Raw genomic sequence first — 24534 nt, 5'->3', positions numbered from 1 at the left:
GCTTTTGTTCCTTTTATTGGAGAATGACATTAGAACCAAAACAAAGGTACAAGTGGTATCCTACTTCCTGAGCATTATGTTCTTTCCCCCCAGACTTATGGAGGTATAACTAGTATACCAAAATCCACATACTTAATGTATATATTTAGGAGTTGTATGTTGCTATCACCACAACCAAGGTATTAAATATTCCTATCACCTCTGAGTTCCTTGTGTCCCATTATTTATGGGTTTTTCTTTTTGTGCTAACACTTAACATGAGATCTACCATCTTAACATGTTTTTAAGTGAACAACACATTATTCATTAACTACAAGCATGATGTTGTGCCATAGATTCTTGTAGCTTTTTCTTCATCTATTGATATGACCAAGGAATTTTTGGTCTTTATTCTACTTATGTGGTGTATTACATTGATTGATTTGCATATGTTGACCCTTCCTAGCATCCCAGAAATAATTCCCACTTGGTCATGGTGTATGACCCTGTTAATGTTCTGTTGAAATCGGTTTGGTAACATTTTGTTGAGGATTTTTACATCTGTAATTATCAAGGTCATTAACATGCAGTTTTCTTCCGTTGTGGTGTCTTTATCTGGACAGATTCAAAATGGTTATTTTTCTCTTCATCACAAGATTCTTGTGGGGTTCCAGAAGTAAAACCCACGAGAGTAGCAACCTCCCTAAGACTGCACGCTCCTGCAGTTTCTCACCCTTAACCCCAACCACACTCAGCATTCCGCAATTTGTCACAATTACCATTTAATGTTCCTAAGAGCTCAAGGCTCCAGCACCTCCGACTCCCACAGAAATGAGAAGGCCCTGTGCTCTGGAGCCTCGGCAGGTATCAGGGTGATGAGTGCAGGAAAAGTTGTTGGTTTTCAAATTGTTCAGACTTTTTTCTTCACGAAGAGTAACAACTTCTAATGCTCTGCATTTCAGCTGTTACCACAGTCCAAGTAGTTAATATTTTATAAAAGTTATGGTCCAATTTAGATTGCAAATTAAAGAGAACCAATCCTCTGGCCAGTAATGTCAGAAGTGCTGTTATAGTAGCATCAGAGGCTAACAGTAACCCATGACGCTGCTGGTGCCACACCATCAGGAGGCGGGTGCAGTAGAGGGTATGTGAATCCTATGTGAACAGGGCCTACATACTCATCGCAAATATGCTGATGGGGATGTCCCTGTAGTCATTGTCCCAGGGGCCTGAATGAAACGGAACAAGGGCAGCACCTAGATTTTCTCCCACACCCATTGATTTCTCAGTCTTGCTATGAGACTGCAACACAATGTACACAAATATTTAGTAAAATTTTTATTATTACACTCTGAGACTTCAGGCCATTGGACACAAAGAAAGCCTAAAATGAGGGTAAGAGAAACATCGATCAGCCGCCTCCCGAATGCACCCCGACCAGGAATCAAAGCCACAACCTTTTGGTGTACAGGATGACACTCCACCCACTGAGCAACACTGGCCAGGTCTTATTTATTCCTCTTTCAAATCCAAGCTTAATGTTACTTCTAAGTTCTTACCCTAACATTTCCCACCAGACACCATCTCCTGTGCTGCCCATCCCCTTACCTGGAAAGGGAATGAGCTGTGAGCACTGCACCTTGGTGGCACCCCAGCCCACACCCACCTTAGTGCCCCTCCCTGTAAGGACCCTCCAGTCCTACCCCTTGGCAGGTCCAGGGTCAGCCACAAAGGCCCAGGGCTGAGGACACAGGGCTCCTGGGGCGGGCACAGGCACAGGTTGAGACAGCTGTCCAGGCGACACCTGCCAGGTGAGGGAGGTCCCCAGCACAGGCAGTGTTTGTTTCCAGGAAGGACCCAGCAGTTGAGGGTTGGCTCCAGGCTGCGTCTGCAAAGCTCCCTCTGGGCAGCCGTGAGGGGGAAACTGTCTGGGTGACAGGAGAGCTGGCACCTCCTCCTGAGGTCCAGAGGGGAGGAAGTGGGCTTTGGAGAGGGAAGGAAGTGAATGATTCTGGTGGAGGTGACTGCAGTGGGGTGCTGTGCGGGGTCAGGAGCTACAGCGCATAGGGGTGGTGGTGGGGAATGGACGTTTGGGACATACTGTGAAATGTCCAGATGTTCTGGTGGCCAACCCTACTTGTTTGCAAAATCTGTTAGGAAAATGACCCAAATGCCAAAGAAAAGTGACCTAAATCTAAAAGCCAGAGGATTGGGGACACATGGGGACGCAGCTTTCCGACCTTTATTTCTGAGAAGGTATTTTTTAAAAATCAGTTCTAATTTTAAGGCCTGTGACTCAAATATATTATTCACACTGTTACATTTCAAATAGGAAAGAGGTAATCAATTGGCTGGTTAGGTGTGAAATTATTTTCACAAGACTTTACAGAAAAAGAGCTCATGTGACACCCCCTGCTTGTCAGCTGACGACAGGCCACCACACTGACGCCCCTTGGTCAGCACTGGGGCCTGTCACACATGGGCCTTCCCTTCTGTGGTCCTGCCACCAGCAGCCACTAGAGCAGTCCTGCAGGCCCCTCACTGGGGCCAGGCCGCGGGGACTGTGTGGGGCCACATAGAGCCCCCTCAAAGTGCAGCACGTGTCGGGTTTGGACAGTTTTTATTTATTACTTTCACATTTACAGACTCAGGCAGCCCCTTTGAGAAAGAGAAGGTGGAAGCTGCCTGGAAGAAAAGCTGGGCTCATGGCACGTGGGACTTCTCGCAGGGAAACGGTCTTCGGTGTCAGCAGGCACCTGACATGGTGGCCGCAGATCGCTCCTTGGTGCCTGGGAGATGCATTCCTGGAGGCTGCCTCCGCCCAGGATTTTATTGTTGGTGAACTTCATCGTCCAACTTACAGCCCGGGATGACGGCACTAACAAAACAGGTCCAGGGGAGCAATTGGCTGAGATGAAACTGAACCATGTAAACTGCACGGACTACAGCGCTGCCCTGCTGGCCTTCAGCCCCAGTGGAGGGCCTGGGGAGACGGAAAGGGAAGCCCCGCTGCCCATCCAGGTGGAACAAAGACAAGAGAGGGACAATCATCAGGACTGACACGCCCACATCCACAGCAGCCTGAGCTCCAGAACCCACCAGCTCTTCCTTTTCCCAAAGACATTCGCTTCTCAGGTGGAAAGAACATTCTACTCCCCTCTTTCCAAATATGCAGCTCTTGGGCTGAATGAGGTAACCACCTGGCAGACAGAGGATCGAAAATAGGGACTAGCGGTGCTCAGACGTGTATTCTGAAAGGAAGGACTGCCAAAAAGTGCCCTAGGGTCACCCCGAATCCCACAGGAAGGAGACAGTCGTGGAAAGAATGGTTTACCTCTGTGATTACAGCAGCGCCAAGATGAGAGCCAGAGCTGACATTTTATTACACAGATTTGGTCTCGTATTAGCTCCTGCCAGTTCTGCACACCATCAGCTTCTCAGGTCTCCTGAAAGCGCGAGGTGTCCTTCCCGCCATCCCCCGGTGACAGGCAGGCCTTCCCCTCTTTGACAGCTGAGGGAAATGACTCCTAGTGTGTGTAACTTTCCTTCCTGGTCTGTCAGACTGCAAATATTTAGTCCTTTTACCCTTCCAGGAGACCAAAGGCCTCATGGCATTGGTAGGCGTGGGGGCGAAGGCCCTCAATGCACCTGATGTTCACACCTAGCCAGAACCGTCCGGTGCAGCTTCACCGGCCAAGGCACACATGGCCCGTGGGTGCCCGCAGGAGTCTTGAGGAGTGAGATGGAGGGAGTGTCAGTTCTGTGCTCAGATCTCCACTTGCTTAGCCTCTGGTCTAACAAAAGTATCTGAGTTCACAGATCTACACATTAGTTTAGCAAAAAATCTGGCTTCTGATACCCAAAGAGCTTAAAGTCCCCTTCAAAACGGGCATACAGGCGCCGGATGTCTCGTTTGCTGATGCCCAGGAAGTACTGCTCCACCTTGGTTTTGTTATACACGGTGATGCCTGGAGGGATGGTGGGGTATGACACCAGGTGGTCTATGCCCGCCTCTTTTAAGATGTATGGGGCGTCGTCCTCCAGGGTCTCATGGTGACCAATCACACTATATGATATCTCGCAGGGCGCGCACAGCTCGACGTACGTCACCCAGTGAATGATGTGGTCCCCAAACTGGAGGTCCAGCCATCTGTGGTTTGGATCACCCAGGTAGCGCACAAAATCTTCAAATTGGATGCCCCGGGTCTCCGTCCGGTTCCGCCTGTACTTCCTGATGATGCCGGGGGCAATCTCATGCCTATACCAGGGTTCAAAGCGGGGATTGTGGACGAACTTGTCCTTAAAAGCAGATATCAGTCTTTCAAAGGGATCTCTTACAATAAAAAACTTGAAGTAGGTTTCCAAGCTAAGGGAAAAATGTAGATAAACAAGAGGTGAAGCCGATGCTACTGGTGGTGATGGCTGTAAGAGTGGGAGGAGTGGAGAAACAGCTGGAGCAGCTGCAGCCGCCATGTTCTGAACCCTCACCCGGACGAGCCCTGAGATGAGCACATACACACATCTCACTAATCCACCCAAACACCACTGAAGGCAAACCTGCTCGTTAGCACCCATTTATAGGTGAGGAAATGGAAGCTCAGAGACTGTAACTGTCCAGGGGGCCACTGTGAAAAAATCTATTTAACCTATGTTTTGTTTTACTTGAGAATCTCAAAATTTTAAGAACATTTAAAAGTTTTGTTCCTGGGCAGAAAATCCTAAGGACAGGAAGTTTGAATGAGCTAGGAACAACTGAGACCAGGAAAGTTACTTTATATCTTAAAAGACTCACTTCAAAATAGCCAGGGGCAGGAAAAATAAGAGCAGTGGTGGTAGGAGAAGATGGAGTGAGGTTCAGGCTCCAGCGGGAGGAGAGCTGGCCCGGGAGACATGCAGGAGTGGCAGTGATGGCCCCAGGGCCCCAAGGAGACCATGACGACAGTGAGGCCACTGCTGTCACTGCAGTCAGTGGCTTACTCCATGCCAGAAACGGCTCAGTGCTTTGCAGGCCCTAACCATTTCCTGACAAAAGCCCAGGATGGTAACAGGGCAGCCCTGACCCAGCTCGGCTCTGGCACTGAACAGCCGTGTTCTGAAGGGTTTCTGAAGGGTTTGGACACGTTGGAAAGCCTCCGGAACCAGAGCTGGAAGGAAGAGAAGGTGCTGACGAGCAAGGTAGGGCCAAGATCAGGTGGGTCCTGACCTTCTTATTCCTGTTGAACTTTGCTCTGGCAGGCCATTTCATAGCTAGTAAAGAGAACTTTTCAATTTATAGCTAAGTTTTAAGCGCCAGTGCCCTCCCTGCTGTGGTGGTGGGTCTGTCTGCCGGGCTGTGCTAGGTCCAGTCCACACCACCACTTCCGGGGCAGTGGCGGGGAAGCAGGCATGATGCCTTTGGGGAAAATGAAAACTAAGTGGGGTTTCCCTGCAACCTCAATCCCTGTCTTATGAAGTAACGATCATATTTAGTAAGGAGTCCAGAAAACTAAACACAACCAACACAGAACAAAAATGACCACTCACTTCTGTTGGGAAAATGACCTTCCTTCATTCCCATGGACTGCATGAAGGTGAAGGTGGAGAGCCATTCCGAAATTCCCATCAAGATTTCTGAGTTTAAATGCACTGAACTCTGGGCATGTGCAAAGCTGCCTCTCCCCAATGCAAACCAATAGCCCCCTGGAGTCCTTGGTGCAGTATGGGACACAGGGCAAGTACAGAACCAAGCCTGGGATGTATCGGAATGCCCCACCCTGCAGGAACCTGTTCCTACCGCTTCTGAATTTCTGCATCGCTGAAGGCAGAGAGACGAGGGAGGCCATTCTTTTCATGGTCATGAACCACATTCTCAGGGATGTCTTCGATGGAAGGAAAGGCACCTAGGAAGTAAACAAGGGAGAAGTGGTGTGGCCCCCTCAGTGCTACCTTTAAAGAAGATGCCCGTCTCTTAACTTAGGCCCATGTTCCCCGCAAGTCATCCCCAATATCCATGGTGATACTGAATTCCAACTAAGACAAGTGATACGTGGCAAAATGAGAGTGCAGACAAGCTTCTGGTCACCTGTAAGCCAGAGGAGTTAGGAGGAGGAGGGCGAGGGAGCGAGTAAGGGGTGGAAAGAAGGATGATACTCACCCCTGGTAGCACACTGGAATCGGGCTAAATCCGCCAACAGACACATCGCTGCATGCAAACAGAATGCCTAAGACCTCCCACACTCTCTACTGTGAAACTAGGCACATGAGAACATCTGCTCACCCCACAGCACTCATAGGCCTGTCACTCCCGACAGGCAAGGTGTTCCCAGGACCACATCCCTGGGCCTAAGGTGGGTTCCTAGGTAACCTCAGGGCATCCCAGAGATGTGGCAAGTGGCAGAGATGTCTGGTGCTGGAACAATCCAGCTAATGTCGTGGGATAAATATATTTGAAGCAAGGGTCAAGAATGAGACAGAGTGACTAAGAAGAAAATGGCAGGGTCAAGAGCCACACTGCTCGGAGGCAGGCTGATGAATGTAACCTGAGGAGGGGCATCCTTGGGTTGGTGGGTTGGGCAGGTTTTTCATTCTTTTCCGAACTTAGACAAATGGAAATAAAATGTCATTACCTGAGCTTTTAGCCAAGCCTCTGCAAACCTTTACAGCCATCTTTGTGTTACTCCTGTCTTGTTACATGTGGAGTCTGGTGGGGAAAAATCTCTGTTGGGCCATCTAAGCAGTGGCCACAGCCTATTTTATTTATTCTTCCCCCAAATGTTTAAGTGCCAGTCTAGACCTCTACGCTAACTGCTGTGGATGGCTCTACATGGGCAAGACTGTAAAATGAACCAACCTGTGGATTTGCACATGGACCTGCTCAGGTGTCTGTCCCCATCCAGGCGCATGTAGGGCTGCAGAAGGCAGCCACAAGGACCACCTGTTTTTCTATTGCAGGCATACCTTGTTTTATTGTATTTTGCTTTATCATGCTTCGCAGATGCTGTGATTTTTTTACAAACTGTATTTTTACAATTGAAGGCAAGAATCTCCACCAGCAAGAGGATTACGACTGACTCCGCTGCCATGCCTCCTTACCACAGTGGTCAGGGAGGGCCGCAGTACCTCTCAGGTGCGCCTACATACAACCTGGCAACCTGCTCCTGTTTTTGTCCTGCCCTTGACTGATGCTTCATACAGTGGTGCCAGATTTGTAAGAATCGTATATTCATTTTTTTAAATTTGATTTGTAACCTCATTCTACGACATCAAAAATCCAACATGCAGTCACATTACTCAAGCATATTCATTATATACCAGAAAATGAGGGAAGTGTCTCTCTTCTCCCCCAACCAACCTAGGAAAAGGCCAATGACAACAAACTCTGACCCCTGACTGAGGGCAGAGGACAGAGACCCAGGCCACCATCCTCAGGACTCCCAGGTTGCATTCTTCATCCAGGGTCACACTGCTGTGAGCTAGAGCTGTGCTTCTGTTACAGCTGAATTTAAGACACAGAACCCATAAGTATCTTGTCAGCTCAGAGTACGTAGAGTTTAAACTAATAAACATGGTGTCTGGAAGAGCAGTGAATAATAAAAAACTAGCGTATGAGGTCACTTGTCAGTGATCTCATTTGTTCCCAAGAAATGATCAGATTTCCTGAGGAAAGTCAGTTAAATCCTCTGAATATGATGCTTGGTGTAAAATGAGGACCAATTCTTTCTGCCCACGTGGCACTGAATCCTTTGTCTGTGGGTAGAGGCTCCCCTCCCAGGGCCTGGGAAGGGGCCCTTCTCACTACAGGAAGCACAGTTGTGGAGGCGATTTCCTGGCACTCAGTGAGTGTGGGGCCTTGGATTATAAGGACAGAGCCAGTGTCTAGTAAGAATTAATGCTGTGAATCTGAAGAGAAGAAATAGGACCCACCAGGTGAGCAGGCTGCCTGAGATGGGGACTCTGCTGTGGAAAGTGAGGAGATCATGGCCTTAGGGGTGGCCCTTTGAAAACAATCAGCATCTAAATGAACCCCACTAACTTTTAAAGTACAACATTCATAGGAAAAAACACAACAGAGAACTGTCTGACAGATTACCAGCTCCTCTTAGGAGATGTCCCTTCTTGTGTCTCTCCCTGCCCCCTTTTCTGCCTCCCCCCACGCCCAGGTCACAGTGGCCCTCCCAGGGCAAACCCCAAAGTCACCGAGGGAGGACACACCACGGGCACGGCACGCACCGTTTAACACGATCAGCACTTTCTTCCACTGTGTGTTGCCCACTTTGGGAGTCTGGCAGAAGAGGATCTTGTGCTTGTCACAGACGAATATTCGGTCCAGGACAAACTTGGACACCGCCGTGTGTGAGAGGTTCTTTAGGGCCTCATCCCTGCAGACATTTTGGATGAGCTCCAGGCGCTCCATATAGACCAAGGGCTGAACAAGCTGGCCGTCTGAGAGCATCTTCCCAGTTGGCTGCAAGGACAGGGAGGCAAAAGGGCATGAGGGCCTCCTTAGCAGAAGACAGGCTGGGGAGCCCTGTGCTCTGGCCTCGAGCTGGGCAGGCAGAGAAGCTGCATCCGACATAAGCAGGGCCCTGTGGACCCGATTCACCTCCAGGGGCCTGGGATTCAAGTCCATGTTCAAAGAGAAGCAAACCCTCTTGTTCCTCATCCTCAGCTTGGACAAAATGAGGGGTGGTGGGTGGGGTGTCTGGTAGTCACTTTGCTGATGAAATTATGACCCATAATTTTCTGGAAACTGCAGGACACTTTTCATTCAGGGCTTCAGGGAAGGTCAGTTCCCTCTCTCCCCCCACGCACACCCCCATTCTCCATAGCATTTCCCTCCCTGTGATTCTATGTGTGCCTGTATGGCCTGTATCGAAGGACCAGCTGTCTACATGGTGACTATTTGGGAGATATTCTGGTTTATTAATTTAAAAAACACCTTAGGTCATTTAGTATGTTTTGAAAATGCAGCAGCCATGGCTCCATTTCCTCAGTGATAAGTGTAGCAGGAGAGTAAGAAGCTGGGAAAATCCCCGGGTAAGTGGAAAACTGGGACAAGAAAATGAAACAAGGACAGTTTGGGCAGCTTGCAGCCAACTTGTGAATCAAAAGACCTTATCTTCCCAACAAAGGACACTTGAGAACAAATGGTTTATATCCTCCTCCCTAACTAGAGAATAGACATCTTAAATCACCCTGGCCTGGGAAAACAAAGACCCAATCAATGCCATCTGTGCCAGCTAGACCCAAGGACAGATGAAGCTGGGGAACAAATAACAAAAACCCCATTAATGCTCAACAGACCTAAGATAAAAGTAAGACAGTAAAACAGCCCAAAGAATAATCCAAACTCCCCTACACAGTCATTTTGATGCATCAGCACATTAAAAACACACCTGAGAAGCTGATGAATATTCTACTGAGATTATGGCCTGCAGAAAAAAAGAAAAAAAAAAAAGGATAAAAAGCCCTCAGGAAAAAATCAATGTGGGCTGGCTCACCCATGCTCCTTTCTAGGCATGAACTTTGTATTTCTAAGGATCCCCATGAGACGTAACCAGTAGAGCAGTGGGCAGCGACCACTCAACTTGGGCTCACCACCTGATCCGGTCTCCAAAAGCCCTTATTCTCTGTCTTCCCAGTGAGCTCAAGCAGCCCACCCAGGCTCACCTCTGTCCTTTAACATTTCTAAAGAGCCAAAGCAGAGCCCTGCCTAGGCTTCCCCTGTTGTTTCTTTACCCAATTCCTCCCTTCGTTTCACTGTCCCCAGTTTTAATAAACATACATTCAAACCCATCTGGACTCATGTTGCAAAATCTTTCCTACACAAAGTCAAGAACCCACACACTAGAGGCCGGCCTAAGGCAGACCTGCTCGAGGCAGCCCCTGTCCAGTAGCAATAAGCACAAAGCGGTGTTTCCTGTGATGCAGGTTAAGGAGGGTTTTGCTTGGTGGTCGCACAGGCGTTGAGCCACTGTGAGCACATGCGGGATGGAGCACACCAGCACATCCTTGTTCTCTAAGGAGTTATCAACCAGATGAGAAAATCCATGACTGTGGGATGAAGGCTCTGATGCCGGAAACCCATGCCCACCAGGAAAGTGGGCCTGAGACCAAGCAGAGGCAGGTGTGCTGACAGACCCAATAGCCCAAGCCACAGGGACAGCAGGAGCACAGCCTCTTGTTGGGTTTCTGAGCTTGGGGTCCAGCCACACTAGGGAAGGGCTGCAATTCTTTTCTCTGTGATGTCACCACTTTTGAGTGTTGGTTCTGACCATCTCTGTTATCTGGAATAGGTCTTCAATAGCTTTTCCCCTCAAAAACATAGTATATAGGAGATATAGCTTCTAATCTAGCCCATGTGTACCTGAGACAGGCCCTCTGCTGTCTCCACACAGAGCATAGCCTAAATGAAAATGGGGTCACGGCTCTAGCTGTTTTGGCTCAGTGGATAGAGTGTCAGCCTGCGAATGAAGGGTCCCGGGTTCAATTCCAGTCAGGGACACATGCCTGGGTTTTGGGCTTGATCCCCATTGTGGAGCGTACAGGAGGCAGCCGATCAATGAATCAATGATTCACTCCCATCACTGATGTTTCTATCTCTCTCTCCCTCTCTGAAATCAATTAAAAAAAAAAACCACAAAAAATAGAGTCACGGCTCTGCCACCCAATTCCCGAGCTGAGGCTTCACTGCATGCTGGCATCGAACACTGCAGGGAGCCCACCCCACCCCCACCTGTCATTTCTTTGTATGCACCCCATTAAAAAAAAATCTTTTATTGTTATTGATTTTTTGAGAGAGAGAAACATCAATTTGTTGTTCCACTTATTTATGCAATCATTGGTTGCTCCTTGTATGTGCCCTGATGGGAGATTGAACCTACAACCTTGGCATATCAAGACAATACTCCAACCAACTGGGCTACCAGGGAAGAAGTCAACATTTATTTATTTATTTATTGTTTAATCCTTACCTGAGGATATGTTTCTATTGATTTTGAGAGAGAGAGAGAGGGGGAGAGAGAGAGAGAGAGAGAGAGAGAACGATTGTTGTCCCCATACATGTTCTAACCAGGGATGGAACCCACAACCTAGGTACATGCCCTTGGCCTGAAATCAAATCCATGACCTTTTGGTGCTCAGGGGACGCTCTAACCACTGATCCACCTGGCCATGGCTAACCACCCATTTTAATACCTGGGTGGCTTATAGCATTTTCTCCTCTTATGATTCTAGCACTTTCAACACTTTGCCAGGAAGTGTCAGAGTGGGTCTCTTCACTGATTTGCCTGGAATACAGTGAGCCTTTCTTCCTGTTTCTTCAGCTCAGGAATCTGAGACAGGGAAAGGTCATGTTAAGTTAGGAGGTGCTCCAGCATTCACCCACAGCGGCTAAACTTCCAAACCCTGCCCTTCTCCTCAACCCACGTTACAGAGAAACATAACTGTGTGCTTATCCTGGGGAAATGGAGTCACAGACCATACATATATGTATAACACCTAAATAGTTTTTAAAAAGGATATATACAAAAGTTGAGCTTTTTTCTTCCAATTTTGGGTATTTCTTTAAAATATACATGTATTACTTTTTAGTAAAAAACTTGATTTAAAAATATTGGCTACAGCATCGTGGCCGACATGCCATTCAGACTGAGGAAGACCCAGAAACATCAGGGCCACGTGAGCCATGGCCACAGCCGCATCGGCAAGCACAGGAAGCACCTGGAAGGCCAAGGTCCTGCTGATGGCTCACATCATCACAGGATCAACTTGGACAAATGTCACCCATTTGGGGAAGTTGGTGTGAGGCATGACCACTTCACAGGGAACCTAAGCTTCTGCCCAACTGTCAACCTCGGTAGATGTGGGCCTTGGTTAGGGAGCAGACCCAGGTAAGTGAGCCAAACATAAGACTGGAGTTGCTCCCATCACTGACGTGGTGTGATCGGGCTACGGCCAAGTTCTGGGGAAGGGAAAGCCTCCAAAGCAGGCACCACTGTGAAGGCCAAGTTCTTCAGCAAAGAGCTGAGAAGATTAGGGGTGTTGGCAGGGCCTGGGTCTTGGAGTTCAAAGCCAAATGGAGGGAAATTCGTTAAAGGCTCACAAATGCAACAACAGCAAATATTGGCTAGGGGGTGTGGGCACCTATAGAGACTTCTGAAAAGTTCTAGAAAACTCTCCCAAGTCCTCTGTAGATTAATTCTATCCGAAGGCAGCTGGAAAAAGACAGCACAGCATTCTTCCCTCTTCCTTCAGCTCCATCTTCCACAGCCTCCACCAAGCACCTGCGTTTCCCTGCAGGGCTGGCCTGTCCCTTCCTCCCACCCACAGGCTCTTCTCTTCTTCCTTCCCCCACCCCTCCCTTTTACAGTGACAACCACTCTTCCCAGACACTTCCTGATGCCTTCCTCAGGGCCTTCCACTGCCCATTGAATCACGGGGATGATCATACAGCTGGCAAGGAGAGCGGATGCATGATGGGCTCATCTGATTTTCCTTAAAAGAAGGCTGATGAAAAAAGCCAAAACAGAGAAAAAAGTTCAAGTTTCAAAGTACAGCACATACCTCTTGGCATGGCTTTAGCACTTAGAATATCTGTAATACATGAACACACATGGCACTGCATGTGTGTGCGTCTGTGCATGTTGGGGGTAGAAGGTGGGGGAAGGCAATGCTGACCAGGGAGCCTTTTTCTGCAGGCCCATTCCTTTGGCCACTTCTAGGTATGGCCCTGTTCTGCAGCTCGAAATGTTTCTGCTGCTACGTCTACTTATTCCCTTGAAGTTACAAACAACTTCCAAGATTCAAACCAGATGGTTCCTCTAAATTAACTATTAAATGGACCAAAATGCCCTTATTGTATTTGTTAAAATGTTGTAGACTCCCCAAGCAATCGATTTATGGGGCAGTTGTAAAAAACTGTCCTTCCCAAACAACTAGGTCAGTAACAAAATGGGAGGACATAGCCCTGGAGAACAAGGACACTGGAAATTCTGGGACAATACAGGTTTCACCCTACTACATGGCTCCCTGCTCTTCCTTCATGGATCTACTACAACCAACTCCCTGGCTCACATCGCCTTTTTCAGGAAACTCTTGCTCTCTCCTGTGTTTGATCAAGTTTCCTGGGTTTCCCTGGGGGAGGGAAGAATGTCTTGGGGTTTCCTACCTCTGCTTCCCAAGGTGAAGACACTGAGGAAGGGAGAGAGAGCACCTGCAGAGTGCCCCCTCTGCTCCTCTGCAAAGCGACCTCTGTTCCTCCCTTTGGGTCCTTATTCATCCAAGTCACTAAACATCAATTTCCTTAACTTTTTCTATTAAAGCCACCCTCCTATTTCTTACAGGTTTGCTTCTTGTCCACCCAAGCCTTCCTTGCCCTGGAATACCCCAAACTGAAAGCAACATCCCAGGCCCACCTGACAAGAGGTCTGCAGACCTGATCCTTACTGCATCCACTCTTGTGAACAGTTAACTCCAACACATCATCACTCTGAGCAGGTGCTGGCTTTCTAGACTCTGGGTTCTAATTCCTTCTCCTTACACTGTAAGGAACAGGCAGAAACTGTCCTTTCTCTGATTTAATTCCGGGCTGATACACATCTTTAGAGCTTGCATGACCCATTTCATTCCTTCCAGCGTAATTGCAATCTAAACCTTCCAGAGCCAGAATGGGGGTCAGCAAGTGAGAGGGCATCCCTCACTGTGGCTGAGGCATGACTAGGAATTTATGTGTGAAAGGAGCCTAAGAAGAAAGACTTAGGTCAGAATGCCCATGTGATTGTGGATAATCAGCCTTTTTCCTAAATGCAGCTCTCATTCACACCATTCCCACACTGGATGACCTGCTCTTCTGTCCAAGACCCTGTTAACTCTAAACTTCCATGATTCTGGGTCAGAGACCTTTCCCCACAGCCCTGGTTTTCTCCTGACCTTGCCCAACATCCTCCACCCCCCGGCAAGGTTCGCTGTCAGCTGGTCAGGAATTCAGCACAATGGGCATTTACAGAGCACCCATGATGTACAAAGCACTGTGAGAAACATAAATAAGTGTGACTGTGCCTCCCCAAAGAGAAGCTAAAAGGTGAGCAGAAATGTGCAGAAGGGACAGAAGCAGTGACTACACAGCAGAACATGATGGTAAGTGGGAACAGCTGATGAGCTCTGGGAGTGGGCAGGCTAGTGCCCACGCAGTGGTGGGGCAACCTGCTGGTGCTGGAGGGAGGGAGCAGAGACTGAGACACCACAGGGAAGAATGGGAAGAAGCAGCCCTGCTCCTCTGCTGACCAGGCTGGAAGGGACAAGACCCTCTACCTGGCTATGCCTACCTTCAGTTCCTCAGGAAACTGCTGCTCTCCCTGTAACTTCCCGGAATCTGGCATGGCTGTCAGGAACAGGAACTCCTGTTTGGCGCTGTAGGCTGAGAGACAGAGAGGTGAGAACTCTTCTCATGGAGGAGCAGAAAAGAGGCTTGCTTAGAAGTGGACCTACACAGACACGCCCAACCAGTATTTGACAGATGCAAAGCAATTCGGTAGAGGGGGAAGTCTTTTCAACAAGTGGTACTCAAGCAATTGAACATCTATCTATATATATAAAAGCCTAAACAACCATTCAACCAGTAGCTATGACGTGCACTACCACCAGAGGGCAGATGCTCAATGTACAGGCATGGAAACATGGAACAGACTGATGAATCTTAGAGGGAAGGGGGGAGGGCGGGAAGAGATTAACCAAAGATCTTATATGCATACTAGAGGCCCAGTGCATGGATTCATGCACTGGTGGGGTCCCTCAGCCTGGCCTGCGGGGATTGGACCAAAACTGGCTCTCCAACATCCCCCAAGGGGTCCCAGATTGTGAGAGGGCACAGGCCAGGCCAAGGGACCCACTGGTGCACAAATACATGCACCGGGCCTCTAGTAGACACATAAAACTGTAAAAATAAAAAACATAGGAGAAAAATTTTGGAAAATTTGATAAAATAAACCTCCTCAAAATAAAAACTTTACTCTGCACAGATCACAGAAAGGCAAACTACAGCCTGGGAGAAAAAATTTGCAAAGGAGTTATACCTAGAATACATGAGAACTCTCAAAATTCAACAGTAAAAAAATAATCCAATTAGAAAGTGGGTAAGACATGAACAGATGTTTCACCAAATAGGATAAACAGGTAGCAGATAAACACATGAAAGGATGTTCAACATCATGAGCCATCAGGTAAATGCAAATTAAAACCACAGCAAATTGTTACAGGGTGGGGCAAAAGTAGGTTTACAGGTGTTGGCATGGAAAATAATACAATAATTAATAAACAATAATACAAGAATAAATTGTGTTTCATGTACTCACAACTATAAACCTACTTTTGCTCCACCCTGTAGTTAGAGAATAGTCACAAGGATGTAAAGTACAATATAGGGAATATAGTCAATAACATTGTAGTAACTATGGTGTCAGAGGGCTACCAGATTTATCAGGGTGATCAATTTGTAAGTTATATAAATGTTTAATCATGGGGTTGTACACCTGAAACTAATATAATATTGTATGTCAATTTTAAATAAAAAACTACTCAAAGCAACACACGGTGAGATACCACTACACACCTAGCAAAATAGCTAAAATACAAAATAGTGAAAACACAAAACACTAGTGAGGATGCAGAGGAACTGAATCATTCATACATTGCTGGTAAGAATGTAAAATGGCACAACCTTGGAAAACAGTTTGGTCATTTCTTTAAAAACTAAGCTGCAGCTACCATACAACCCAGCAATTGTTCCCAGGCATTTATCCCAGAGAAATGAGAACCATGTTCATGCAAAACCCTGCACGCAAATGTTTGGAGCCATTCCATTTGTAATAGCCCCCAAAATGGAAACAATCCAGACATACTCCAACAGGTTCAACAAACGGGGACATCCACCTTGGAATACAGCAATAAAAAGGAACAAATTATTGATACACACAAAACTGGATGAATCCCCAGGGATTTTTTTTTATGCTGAGAAATAAAAGGCAATCCCAAAAGTTCACATACTGGATATAATATTCCTTTTTTTTCCACTTAATTTTTAAAAAGTGAAAAAAAATTTTCAATTACAGTTGACATTCAATGTTAGTTTTAGGTGTGTAGCATATTGTTTACACATTCAAATACCTTATATAGTGATCCTCCTGATAAGTTTAGTACCCATCTGGCACCATACATAGTAATTACAATATTGACTATATTCTCTATGCTGTCCTTTACATTCCCATGACTATTTTGTAACTGCCAATTTGTACTTCTTAATCCCTTCGCTTTTTTTTACCTAGCCCCCTAAACCCCCTCCCATTATAATATTCCTGAAATGACAAAATGATGGAGAAGAGATTTAGTGATAACTGGGGGCGGGAAGGGGGTGTGCAGGATGGGGAGGAGGAGGTGAGTGTGGCTATAAAAGGGCAACAGGAGGGATTCCCGTGGTGAGGAAGGTGTTCGGCATCTTGACTGTATAACATCAGCATCCTGTTCATGATTCTGCTCATGTATTAACATCAGCATAGCTCTGCAAGATGTTACCACTTGGGGAAACTGAGTCAAGGGACATAGAACTCAATCTGTTATTTATTGCAACTGTATGTGACTCTATAATGATCCCCCACATAAGAAATTTAATTTTTTAAAAAGCCAGGTTAGAAGTCAAGTTAGTGCTTACACATTAATTTAAAAATTCATGGAAACTGCCCTGGCCGGTTTGGTTCATGGATACAGCATCAGCCTGGGGACTGAAAGGTCCTGGGTTCATTATGGTCAGGGCACATGCTGGGGTTGCAGGCTCGATCCCCAGCAGGGGGCATGCCGGAAACAGCCAATCAGTGATTCTCATCATTGATGTTTCTATCTCTCCCTCTCCCTTCCTCTCTGAAATCAATAAAAATATATTAAAAAAAAAACTCATGGGAACTGAGATGAGACTAGAGAAATCTTACAAAATGCTAATCCAGAGTAATAATTTATAGCCAACTGATTTTTATTTTTTTTAAATATATTGTATTCATTTTTTACAGAGAAGAAGGGAGAGGGATAGAGAGTTAGAAACATTGATGAGAGAGAAATATCGATCAGCTGCCTCCTGCACACCCCCTACTGGGGATCTGCCCGAAACCAAGGTACATGCCCTTGACCGGAATCGAACCTGGGACCTTTCAGTCCACAGGCGGACGCTTTATTCACTGAGCCAAACCGGTCAGGGCTAGCCAACTGATTTTTAGAACACCTTTGGAGCAAAATTTGAAGATAACTTTCAGACCTCTATAATCAAACATTTATTTCCAAAACTTTGCAAACACTAATACATAGCTAGAAAAAATAGAGCAAATAAAATTATAAAAATCAGCAAAACGAACCATGGACAAAGGCACAGTTCACTTAAAAAAAAAAAAAAATCAAAACCTCTCCCTTTAGGTCATTAATACCAACACTCTCCTGCAGCCCCCACCTGCCCAGTCCTCGCGTCCCCGTTCCCGTCCCCATCCAGCACTGCCAGGAGAAAGCACAGGAAGAACTCCTTACCAACGCCCCGACAACAGTAACCCCATCTCCCACAGCTTCCTTTTCTGACTTCAATAGAAATCTTTCTGCCGTGCACCTTTATGAATCCCACTAAAGTATTTTTCCCCATTTTCTAGGTTTGGGTTAAAAGGCAACCTAACCAAAGCTGTGCACAGCAGCTGTTCTGGACCTGCAACAGGGACAAGAGTGTTGTTTGTGGTATAAAACTAGAAGAAGGCATCAGTGCCATCAGCCCAAAGCTGCTGGATACACTCAGGCTCTGAGACCAACGTCTGTCTATCCTCCTCCTGCGCAATCTTCTCACCTTTGGAGCACTAAGGTGCTAATAAAAAGGTCACATTCCCCTCCTGTCTGGTCACTTCCTGTTCCCACGGCATCTTCTACTATTAGCATTACAATGCTTAGCTAGTTCAACACTTAGTTCAACAGATTTTTGCAGAAATCTAAGTTTCTTAATAATATTTAAATAGGGCAATGTATTGTGAATTTTAAACAACTGACCTATCAATCAGTTTTTGAAGAGCAGTCCATTTCATATACTCAGAAGTAAAATAAATAGGCTTTGTCAGCTGTGGGACATCTCACATACTGGCCAGTCATCTGCCAATTTTTAACATTTTTATGATTTTAAACTTCCTGGTGTTTTCTCCCCATTTCCCCTTGGCCCTGCTTCGAAGAGACTGAAATAAAACTGACAGTATAATTTATGTTTGGTTTGGTTTTTCCATTGCTTTGTCGATGACCATTTATTTTCAGCAGATACCATTATGCCCACTGTGATCAAACTGTGGTTCCTTTCCCCACTCTGGCCCTCAGGAACAAGACTCCAGCTGCAAGACCAAGGATTCTGATCCTCCAGTTATGGCCAGGTGCCTTCATAACGTATCAGCTTACTTTTGTTATAGGCCTCATTCTATTCACAATGCATTTAAATTTACCAAGTGATGCATTGCTTTGTTTTTCTAGAAGGGATCACATCCACTCATCTCCCTGACCACGCTGTGTCCAGTCACCCCATGTCTCCCCCTTCACACACCAGGCAGGAGACATGCAAAGACTCTGAAGTCATTGGCTCTGCCCTTAAGTGGCTTACAACCAAGTTGAGGGGCTAAGTGGAGCAAAAGATTAGGAGAGGAAATCAAACAGAAGTGAGCCTAAAATCAGCGTCTACACTTATGCACCAGATGCACAATTCCCAATGTCCCTGCCATGAAATTCCCATCGCTGGATGGGATCTATCCTAACCAATAAAGAGGGAATATGCTAATTGACCCTCATGCTGTTGCAAAGATGGCAGCACCCACAGCCAATAAGGAGGGAATATGCTAATTGACTGTGATGCCCGGCTGCTCCGCACGCCTGCCTCCAGAGTCCCCCAGTCCCCTCAGCCCCCCAGCCGCCCAGGGCCGGCCTGAGACGTAGGCAAGCCTCAGATGACGGCTGCCCAGCTACCCAGGGCCAGCCCAAGGCACAGGCAAGCCTTGGATGGCAGCTGCCCAGCCACCCAGGGCTGCCCCAGGCTCAGGCAACCAGGGCCGGCCGAGGCTCAGGCAACCAGGGCCGGCCGAGGCTTGCGCTGCCAGCAGTGGCAGCAGCAGAGGTGTGATGGGGCGTCACCTTCCCCTGATCGCCGGGTGGGTCACCTCTTGCCCCAGTGAATTTTCATGCACTGGGCCTCTAGTTTCCCTATAATAAAGCTAGTTACAACACCCAATCCTAGTTCAACATGACACTGGAATTTGTCAACCAAAGATAAGTCATTGCCACAAATATCACTGTGGCTTCATTGCTGAGCTGAAGAAAGACCATAACACTATTAAAAACAAAAAAACAAGGTAAGCATTGCTTTAAACAGCAGTTCAGGACATATCTGCTCTTCCTATCAGCTTAAGTAGTAAAGGAATAATTAGGAACAGGCAGATAAGAAGAAAGCATGCACATCTACTGAGGGAGTCTAGAACAGAGCCTCCCCACAGACACTGAGTTACAACTGGCCCCTCGGTGCTGGAACCAAGGATTCACTACCTACGTTTCAGGAAATGGACCTTCATCATGCATGATCCTGCTGTGTTGCCAGTTATTTCCTTGTGATAAAAACGAGGCTTTTGCTTCAAAGGTGAAAATACTGTGAATACCAGTGAAACAAAGCCTAACACATGAAAAAAATCTCTTGCAGACACAAGTTTACAAAACTCTTTCAGTTTCCTGTTCAGCTCTAAGATCCACCAGAGGGTTAAGTGCCCCCCCTCCAGAGACAGAGGGGGCCCCTAAGACTAAGTGACCATTCCCACTAAAACGTCGGGCTTAGGGATAGGAGATGCCTGAACCACCCACCCACGGTCTTCTCTGATGGCCTTCAGGGGGGTCGTTTAACTTCAAGGAGGTCAATCATCTACACTAGTAAACCCTGTGTGTGAGCTCACTGCCTTTATTCATAACTCAGCTAACAGACACCCATCTCCGGGATTCTAGCCAGGCACTTAGGGACAAGTCCTCCACAGTCAAAGATGGCTGCGCTACATTGTGGGCCCAACAACAAAGAGTTCTCACTGAGTTCAGTGCACCCCATGGGGCTGACACCGCCCTCACTGGTGCCCCACCCTCACTGGGACCCTCTCCATGCTTCACTGAATGGGAAAGAGGGAGTGGGGCCCAGTGTGCGCTAGCTCCAAAGTTCCCACCTGGAGTGGTTCACTGGCCACAGCCATCACACGGCCACACGGGACATCAAAGGGCACAAGGAAGTACCACTCACCTTAAAGGGCTGGAGATACTTGGTGAGCAGCACAGAGGACTACCACCAATCTTTTCTCAGGTCTTAAGTCCCAAAGCATCAATAGATTTAATAACAAATTTCTAAAATAATAAATAAAATTCCAAAGCTTTTCATCCTTCTCTGTAGGTTTTTTCTTCTTTCCCTATAATTTTTTACTCCCCTTTACAAAACCTCTAAGCTTTAACACTTTTCTGAAAACATCCAGCATAAAATCTGCCATGTCAAAACAGAATGACACCTCGTTTATCAGTTACCACTGAGGAATGAGGTGTTCTCTAGAGGAGCCAGAGAACAATATAACTCAAAACATACATCTAATTTAATTATTTTTTATGTAAGTCTCATAAATATATTACGTATTCTATTTTTTAAACAAAATAAATCATAAACACTTTAACCTCATGACCAGCCCTGTAGGTGCCTTCCTTACCAGGAGGTGACTTTTAAAGAACTCACAAGTAAAATGTGTGGTTTCATGGTCTCAGCAGATCTGATTCTCATTCAGCTTCCCAGCTCTGTTCACACTTGGGGTTCTCCACCAGCCCCACTCCTAGATTCAAATTCATTAATCTCTGGTTGGCCTCAAGCAGAAAAGGTTTTCAAAGCCCCCCCAGTGATTCTGAAATGCCAGGGGGAGGAGAACCACTACTCTACCTCTCAGCAAGGGGCCTCCATTCTTGGCAGTTTGGAGCAGTGGAGCCATGTCCAAACTGCCAGGCTGAGCTCACTGCCTCAAAGTCCAACAAGGCTCCGAGACAGAGCCCGTGTGTCTGACAAAGGCCCCAGTGTCCAGGACGAGCCACAATTATCTGTGATGATCCTGGCCACCTGGATACCTGCAGGGATGATAATACCTTCCCAAGTCTGCGAAGCCTCAAGTTCTCATTAGGGCCATGGATGATGAGGGGTGACTTGTGATGATAGCCTGTTGGGGCCTCAAGTACTGAGGGCCTGGTAACTGATAACTGTTGTTAGTGGAAACTATGGAGCTAAGAACCCCCCACCTTGGGGCTGATTTCAGGGCTACCCTCTTCTGCCTGCAGATATGCCTCCCAACCTTGTTGTTACTGAACAGATAGGGAGACACAGAGAGACGGGAGCAGGAGATGGGGGGCACCAGGCAGCCCTCAGTGCTGCAGGGACACACCCAGGAGCTCTAGGCATAGCAGGGCCAGCAGGAGAAAATCGGGAAAGTGCTCATGTGATATTTTTCTAATCTCCTTTGCTAAGGGCCACCATCTGCAGGATGTACAAAGAGTAGTGCAAAATAAGGATGATGAGCACACTCACGGTCATAAACATCTTCCGTTAGGCAGACCTTGTCAGGCCAACCTAAAACCGCTCCTAAGCCTCTGACACGCCCCCTGTGTTTTGCCTCACTCTGCCTCTGAAAGGAGTCGCTTTGGGGTTCAAGATGACCACCACTGCACCTCCTTGTGCATGCCCAGCACTTCAATGGTCATTCAGAGAGCCTCACCGTGCTCAGGTGAGTCTTAGAGGCTAAGACCCAGGTAAGTGAAGGATAAGAGCAAGACCTAGAAGCAGCTCTGCTGAAGCTGGGCTTGGTGCTCTCTGTGTCCTCATCTGACCACTCACATCATGTCAAGGGAGTTAAAAACCCTCAAAAACAACCTGACATGCACATATTTAAATCACCTTCTTTCTGATGCACTGAGGTGACCTTCAAACATGTGGCCACCAGTTCACAGCACCACCTGGCACTCAGGCATGCTGATCAACCACAGTCTTGTCTCATGATGACACCAAGCAGAACACATTCCCAGATTCTAAGCCTGTGGGATGCCATGGAGGAGGCGCCAAGGAACCCACCAAGAAAGCATGTTCTGTCCACGCTGAAAGGCGGAGCTGGTGAGAACCATCCCCTGCCTTTTCACCCCGCACTTCTATGTGGTTAAGGATTGGATGCCATGACCTCCCCAGTATCTTCTAGAACAAAAGTCCTTGGATTCTGTGACAGAGATCATTTGTGCATGTACTCAGAAACAATATCACAGCAATGTCTAGATTAGTCAAAATTCATTCCACAAGGCAGCATACCTACCATCCGGGTCTTTAAAGGTCAAGGTGATGAATTTGCTGGCCACCATAAACATGAAAATCACCCAAAAGCATGCAGCCAACAGAAGCCACTGGTGGTGCATGTTGTCAAACGTCAGCCATTCAGTAATTCTTCCTGGAAAACAAGCGGAGTGCTCCTGCTGCTTACAAATACATCAATTAAACAAGTGATCAGAAAAACAATAGGGGATTCCAGTTAATAGCATCAGTATAAATATTTTTTAAAAAGCTTTTATTGATACCATGGGTATTTTGACTCAGCTTTAACTTAACATTTTATTTTTAATTAATAATTTCTCGATTTGATAATTAAGTCAAAGGTAAAAGACCTGGATGGAAAGGAGCCACTTCTCTCTGCTTTGGAACTTGTGATAAAATTTTACTTTTGCAGATTTGCCTCTTGATTGCTTTCTGGATCAGACTAACATCAAAACGTTTCTAATCTCCTTTGCTGAGGATCGCCATCTGCAGGAGGCTGTGCGTACTGTCATGCAGAATAAGGATGCTGAGCACACCCAAGGTCACAATCATCTTCCATGAGGCAGACCTCGTCAGGCCAACCTAAAACTGCTCCCACTTCCCCAACATCTTCCCTGTGCCTTGCCTCACTCTGCCTCTGAAGAGTCGATCTGGGGTTCAAGATGACCACCACTGCACCTCTTTGCAGGTACCTAGCACTTCATGCATCAAAATGTTTCTCTTACCCAGCGCCCACCAGGGCCTGGAAGCAAGTGGGCAAGAGGAGTCCTGCCAAGGGCTAGACCTTCAAAGAGGGCAGAAGCCATACTGGGCAATCTCAAGCAGGCTGCTTAGAACCCTGACTTGTTGACGAGAGGTAGCCACACCTAGAGAATCTGTACACAGGAGAAATGAACATCAAAACTTCTCTGTCTCCATTCACTTGCCTGTAAGGGCCAGTGCAGAAACTGGGGGGTGGGTGTTTTTCATGCTTTCGTTGCCCAGGAGGGATGCAGGTCACACAAGTCCCACTCTGCTGCAGGAGACAGATAAAGAACCAGGAAGTCAAGTCAGTTCTCAGCAAGAGAGACAAAAATGCATGTTTCATTTCACCTTTAACAAAGCACTTCTTCAAGCCAAACCAAATCCTTTAAAGGGGCCATGCTGGCTGGGCTGGTTTCTGCCAGATGGCTGAGGTTATCCATCACTCTCCAGTGGGGAGAACTGGTCCTCTCAGCACGTGTTGATGGCAAACAGCTTCAGAGAGCTTCTAAACCAGGGGTGGGCAAACTTTTTGACTCGAGGGCCACAATGGGTTCTTAAACTGGACCGGAGGGCCAGAACAAAAGCATGGATGGAGTGTTTGTGTGAACTAATATAAATTCAAAGTAAAGGAGCGGAGGGGAGAGCAAGAGAACCGGATAGAACAGCCGGATCCAGCCCGCGGGCCGTAGTTTGCCCAAGGCTGTTCTAAACACTAGATGGGACAGAGCTCGGGGTGGACCCAGTGGATCAACTCTCCTCCTTGTCTCAAAAATGTTTATGTCATAGACTCTCACTGGAACCAGGCATCTGAAACCCAAATGTCCCCCACCATGTGGTTACCCAGCCTACACCTAAACATGCCCTGCAGCGGGGAATTCACCACCTAATGTGCAGCCTTTCTCAGGTAGCTTGTGCATCACCTTCTGTCATCCTCAGCTGCCCATACATTAGGCCCAGTGTGCTTCCTGAGGTCCCAAGCAGGGGACCAAATTAAGCAGATTAAGCAAAACACAAGACACCCAGTTAAGTCTGAATTTCAGAGGAACAATAAATAAACTTTTTAGTATCAATGTGTCTCAAATAGTGCATGGGATATACTTACACTAAAAGAAGCTATTTGCTGTCTCTCTGAATTTCATATTTAACCAGGTGTCCTGTATTTTATTGGGCAACACTACCCAACAAAGGGAATGCCACTCCCTCTCCACCTGCTTGAAGCCAGGTGGCCTTTCCAAGCCAAGTCCCCTTTCTCCTCTGTCATCATCTTTTGAGACAGCACTGCACAAGCCAGAGAGACCTGGCTGGGTCCACCACTCACTGGCTCTGCAGCTTAGCAAGTGACTCAGCCTCTCTGGCTTGGTTTCCCATCTCTGAGACCAGGCCTTCCTTCCAGGTGGTCATGGGATTAAGTGTACCTACCTGGCTTGGAGCAGACACCC

At 47.1% G+C, this 24534-nt stretch overlaps 1 protein-coding gene across 7 annotated transcripts in view; it reads right to left on the bottom strand.

The window, feature by feature from the left end:
• Positions 1-1295: 1295 nt before the first annotated feature.
• The window catches only part of CHST10 (carbohydrate sulfotransferase 10), a 47672-nt gene continuing 24433 nt past the window's right edge, over positions 1296-24534 (bottom strand). Inside the window, exons 3-9 of one of the 7 annotated variants that reach the window (XM_080683680.1) lie at positions 23278-23366; positions 22356-22487; positions 14283-14374; positions 8188-8422; positions 6113-6160; positions 5753-5858; positions 1296-4345 (exon numbers count right to left, since the gene is read on the bottom strand). In XM_080683680.1, the coding sequence (XP_080539806.1) occupies positions 3808-4345; positions 5753-5858; positions 6113-6160; positions 8188-8422; positions 14283-14374; positions 22356-22487; positions 23278-23320 (1194 nt within the window). In that variant the 5' untranslated portion in view covers positions 23321-23366 and the 3' untranslated portion in view covers positions 1296-3807. Of the gene's footprint in view, positions 4346-5752; positions 5859-6112; positions 6161-8187; positions 8423-14282; positions 14375-22355; positions 22513-23277; positions 23367-24534 lie in introns of all 7 variants that reach the window. The other 6 variants (XM_080683682.1, XR_013961386.1, XR_013961387.1 and 3 more) reach the window with 6 other exon arrangements.

Source organism: Plecotus auritus (assembly GCF_963455305.1).
Source record: "Plecotus auritus genome assembly, chromosome: 8".
In the NCBI taxonomy this organism is placed as follows: Eukaryota; Metazoa; Chordata; class Mammalia; order Chiroptera; family Vespertilionidae; genus Plecotus; species Plecotus auritus.
Note: the sequence above shows the minus strand (reverse complement) of the source record. Positions and strands in the feature narration are given on the sequence as shown.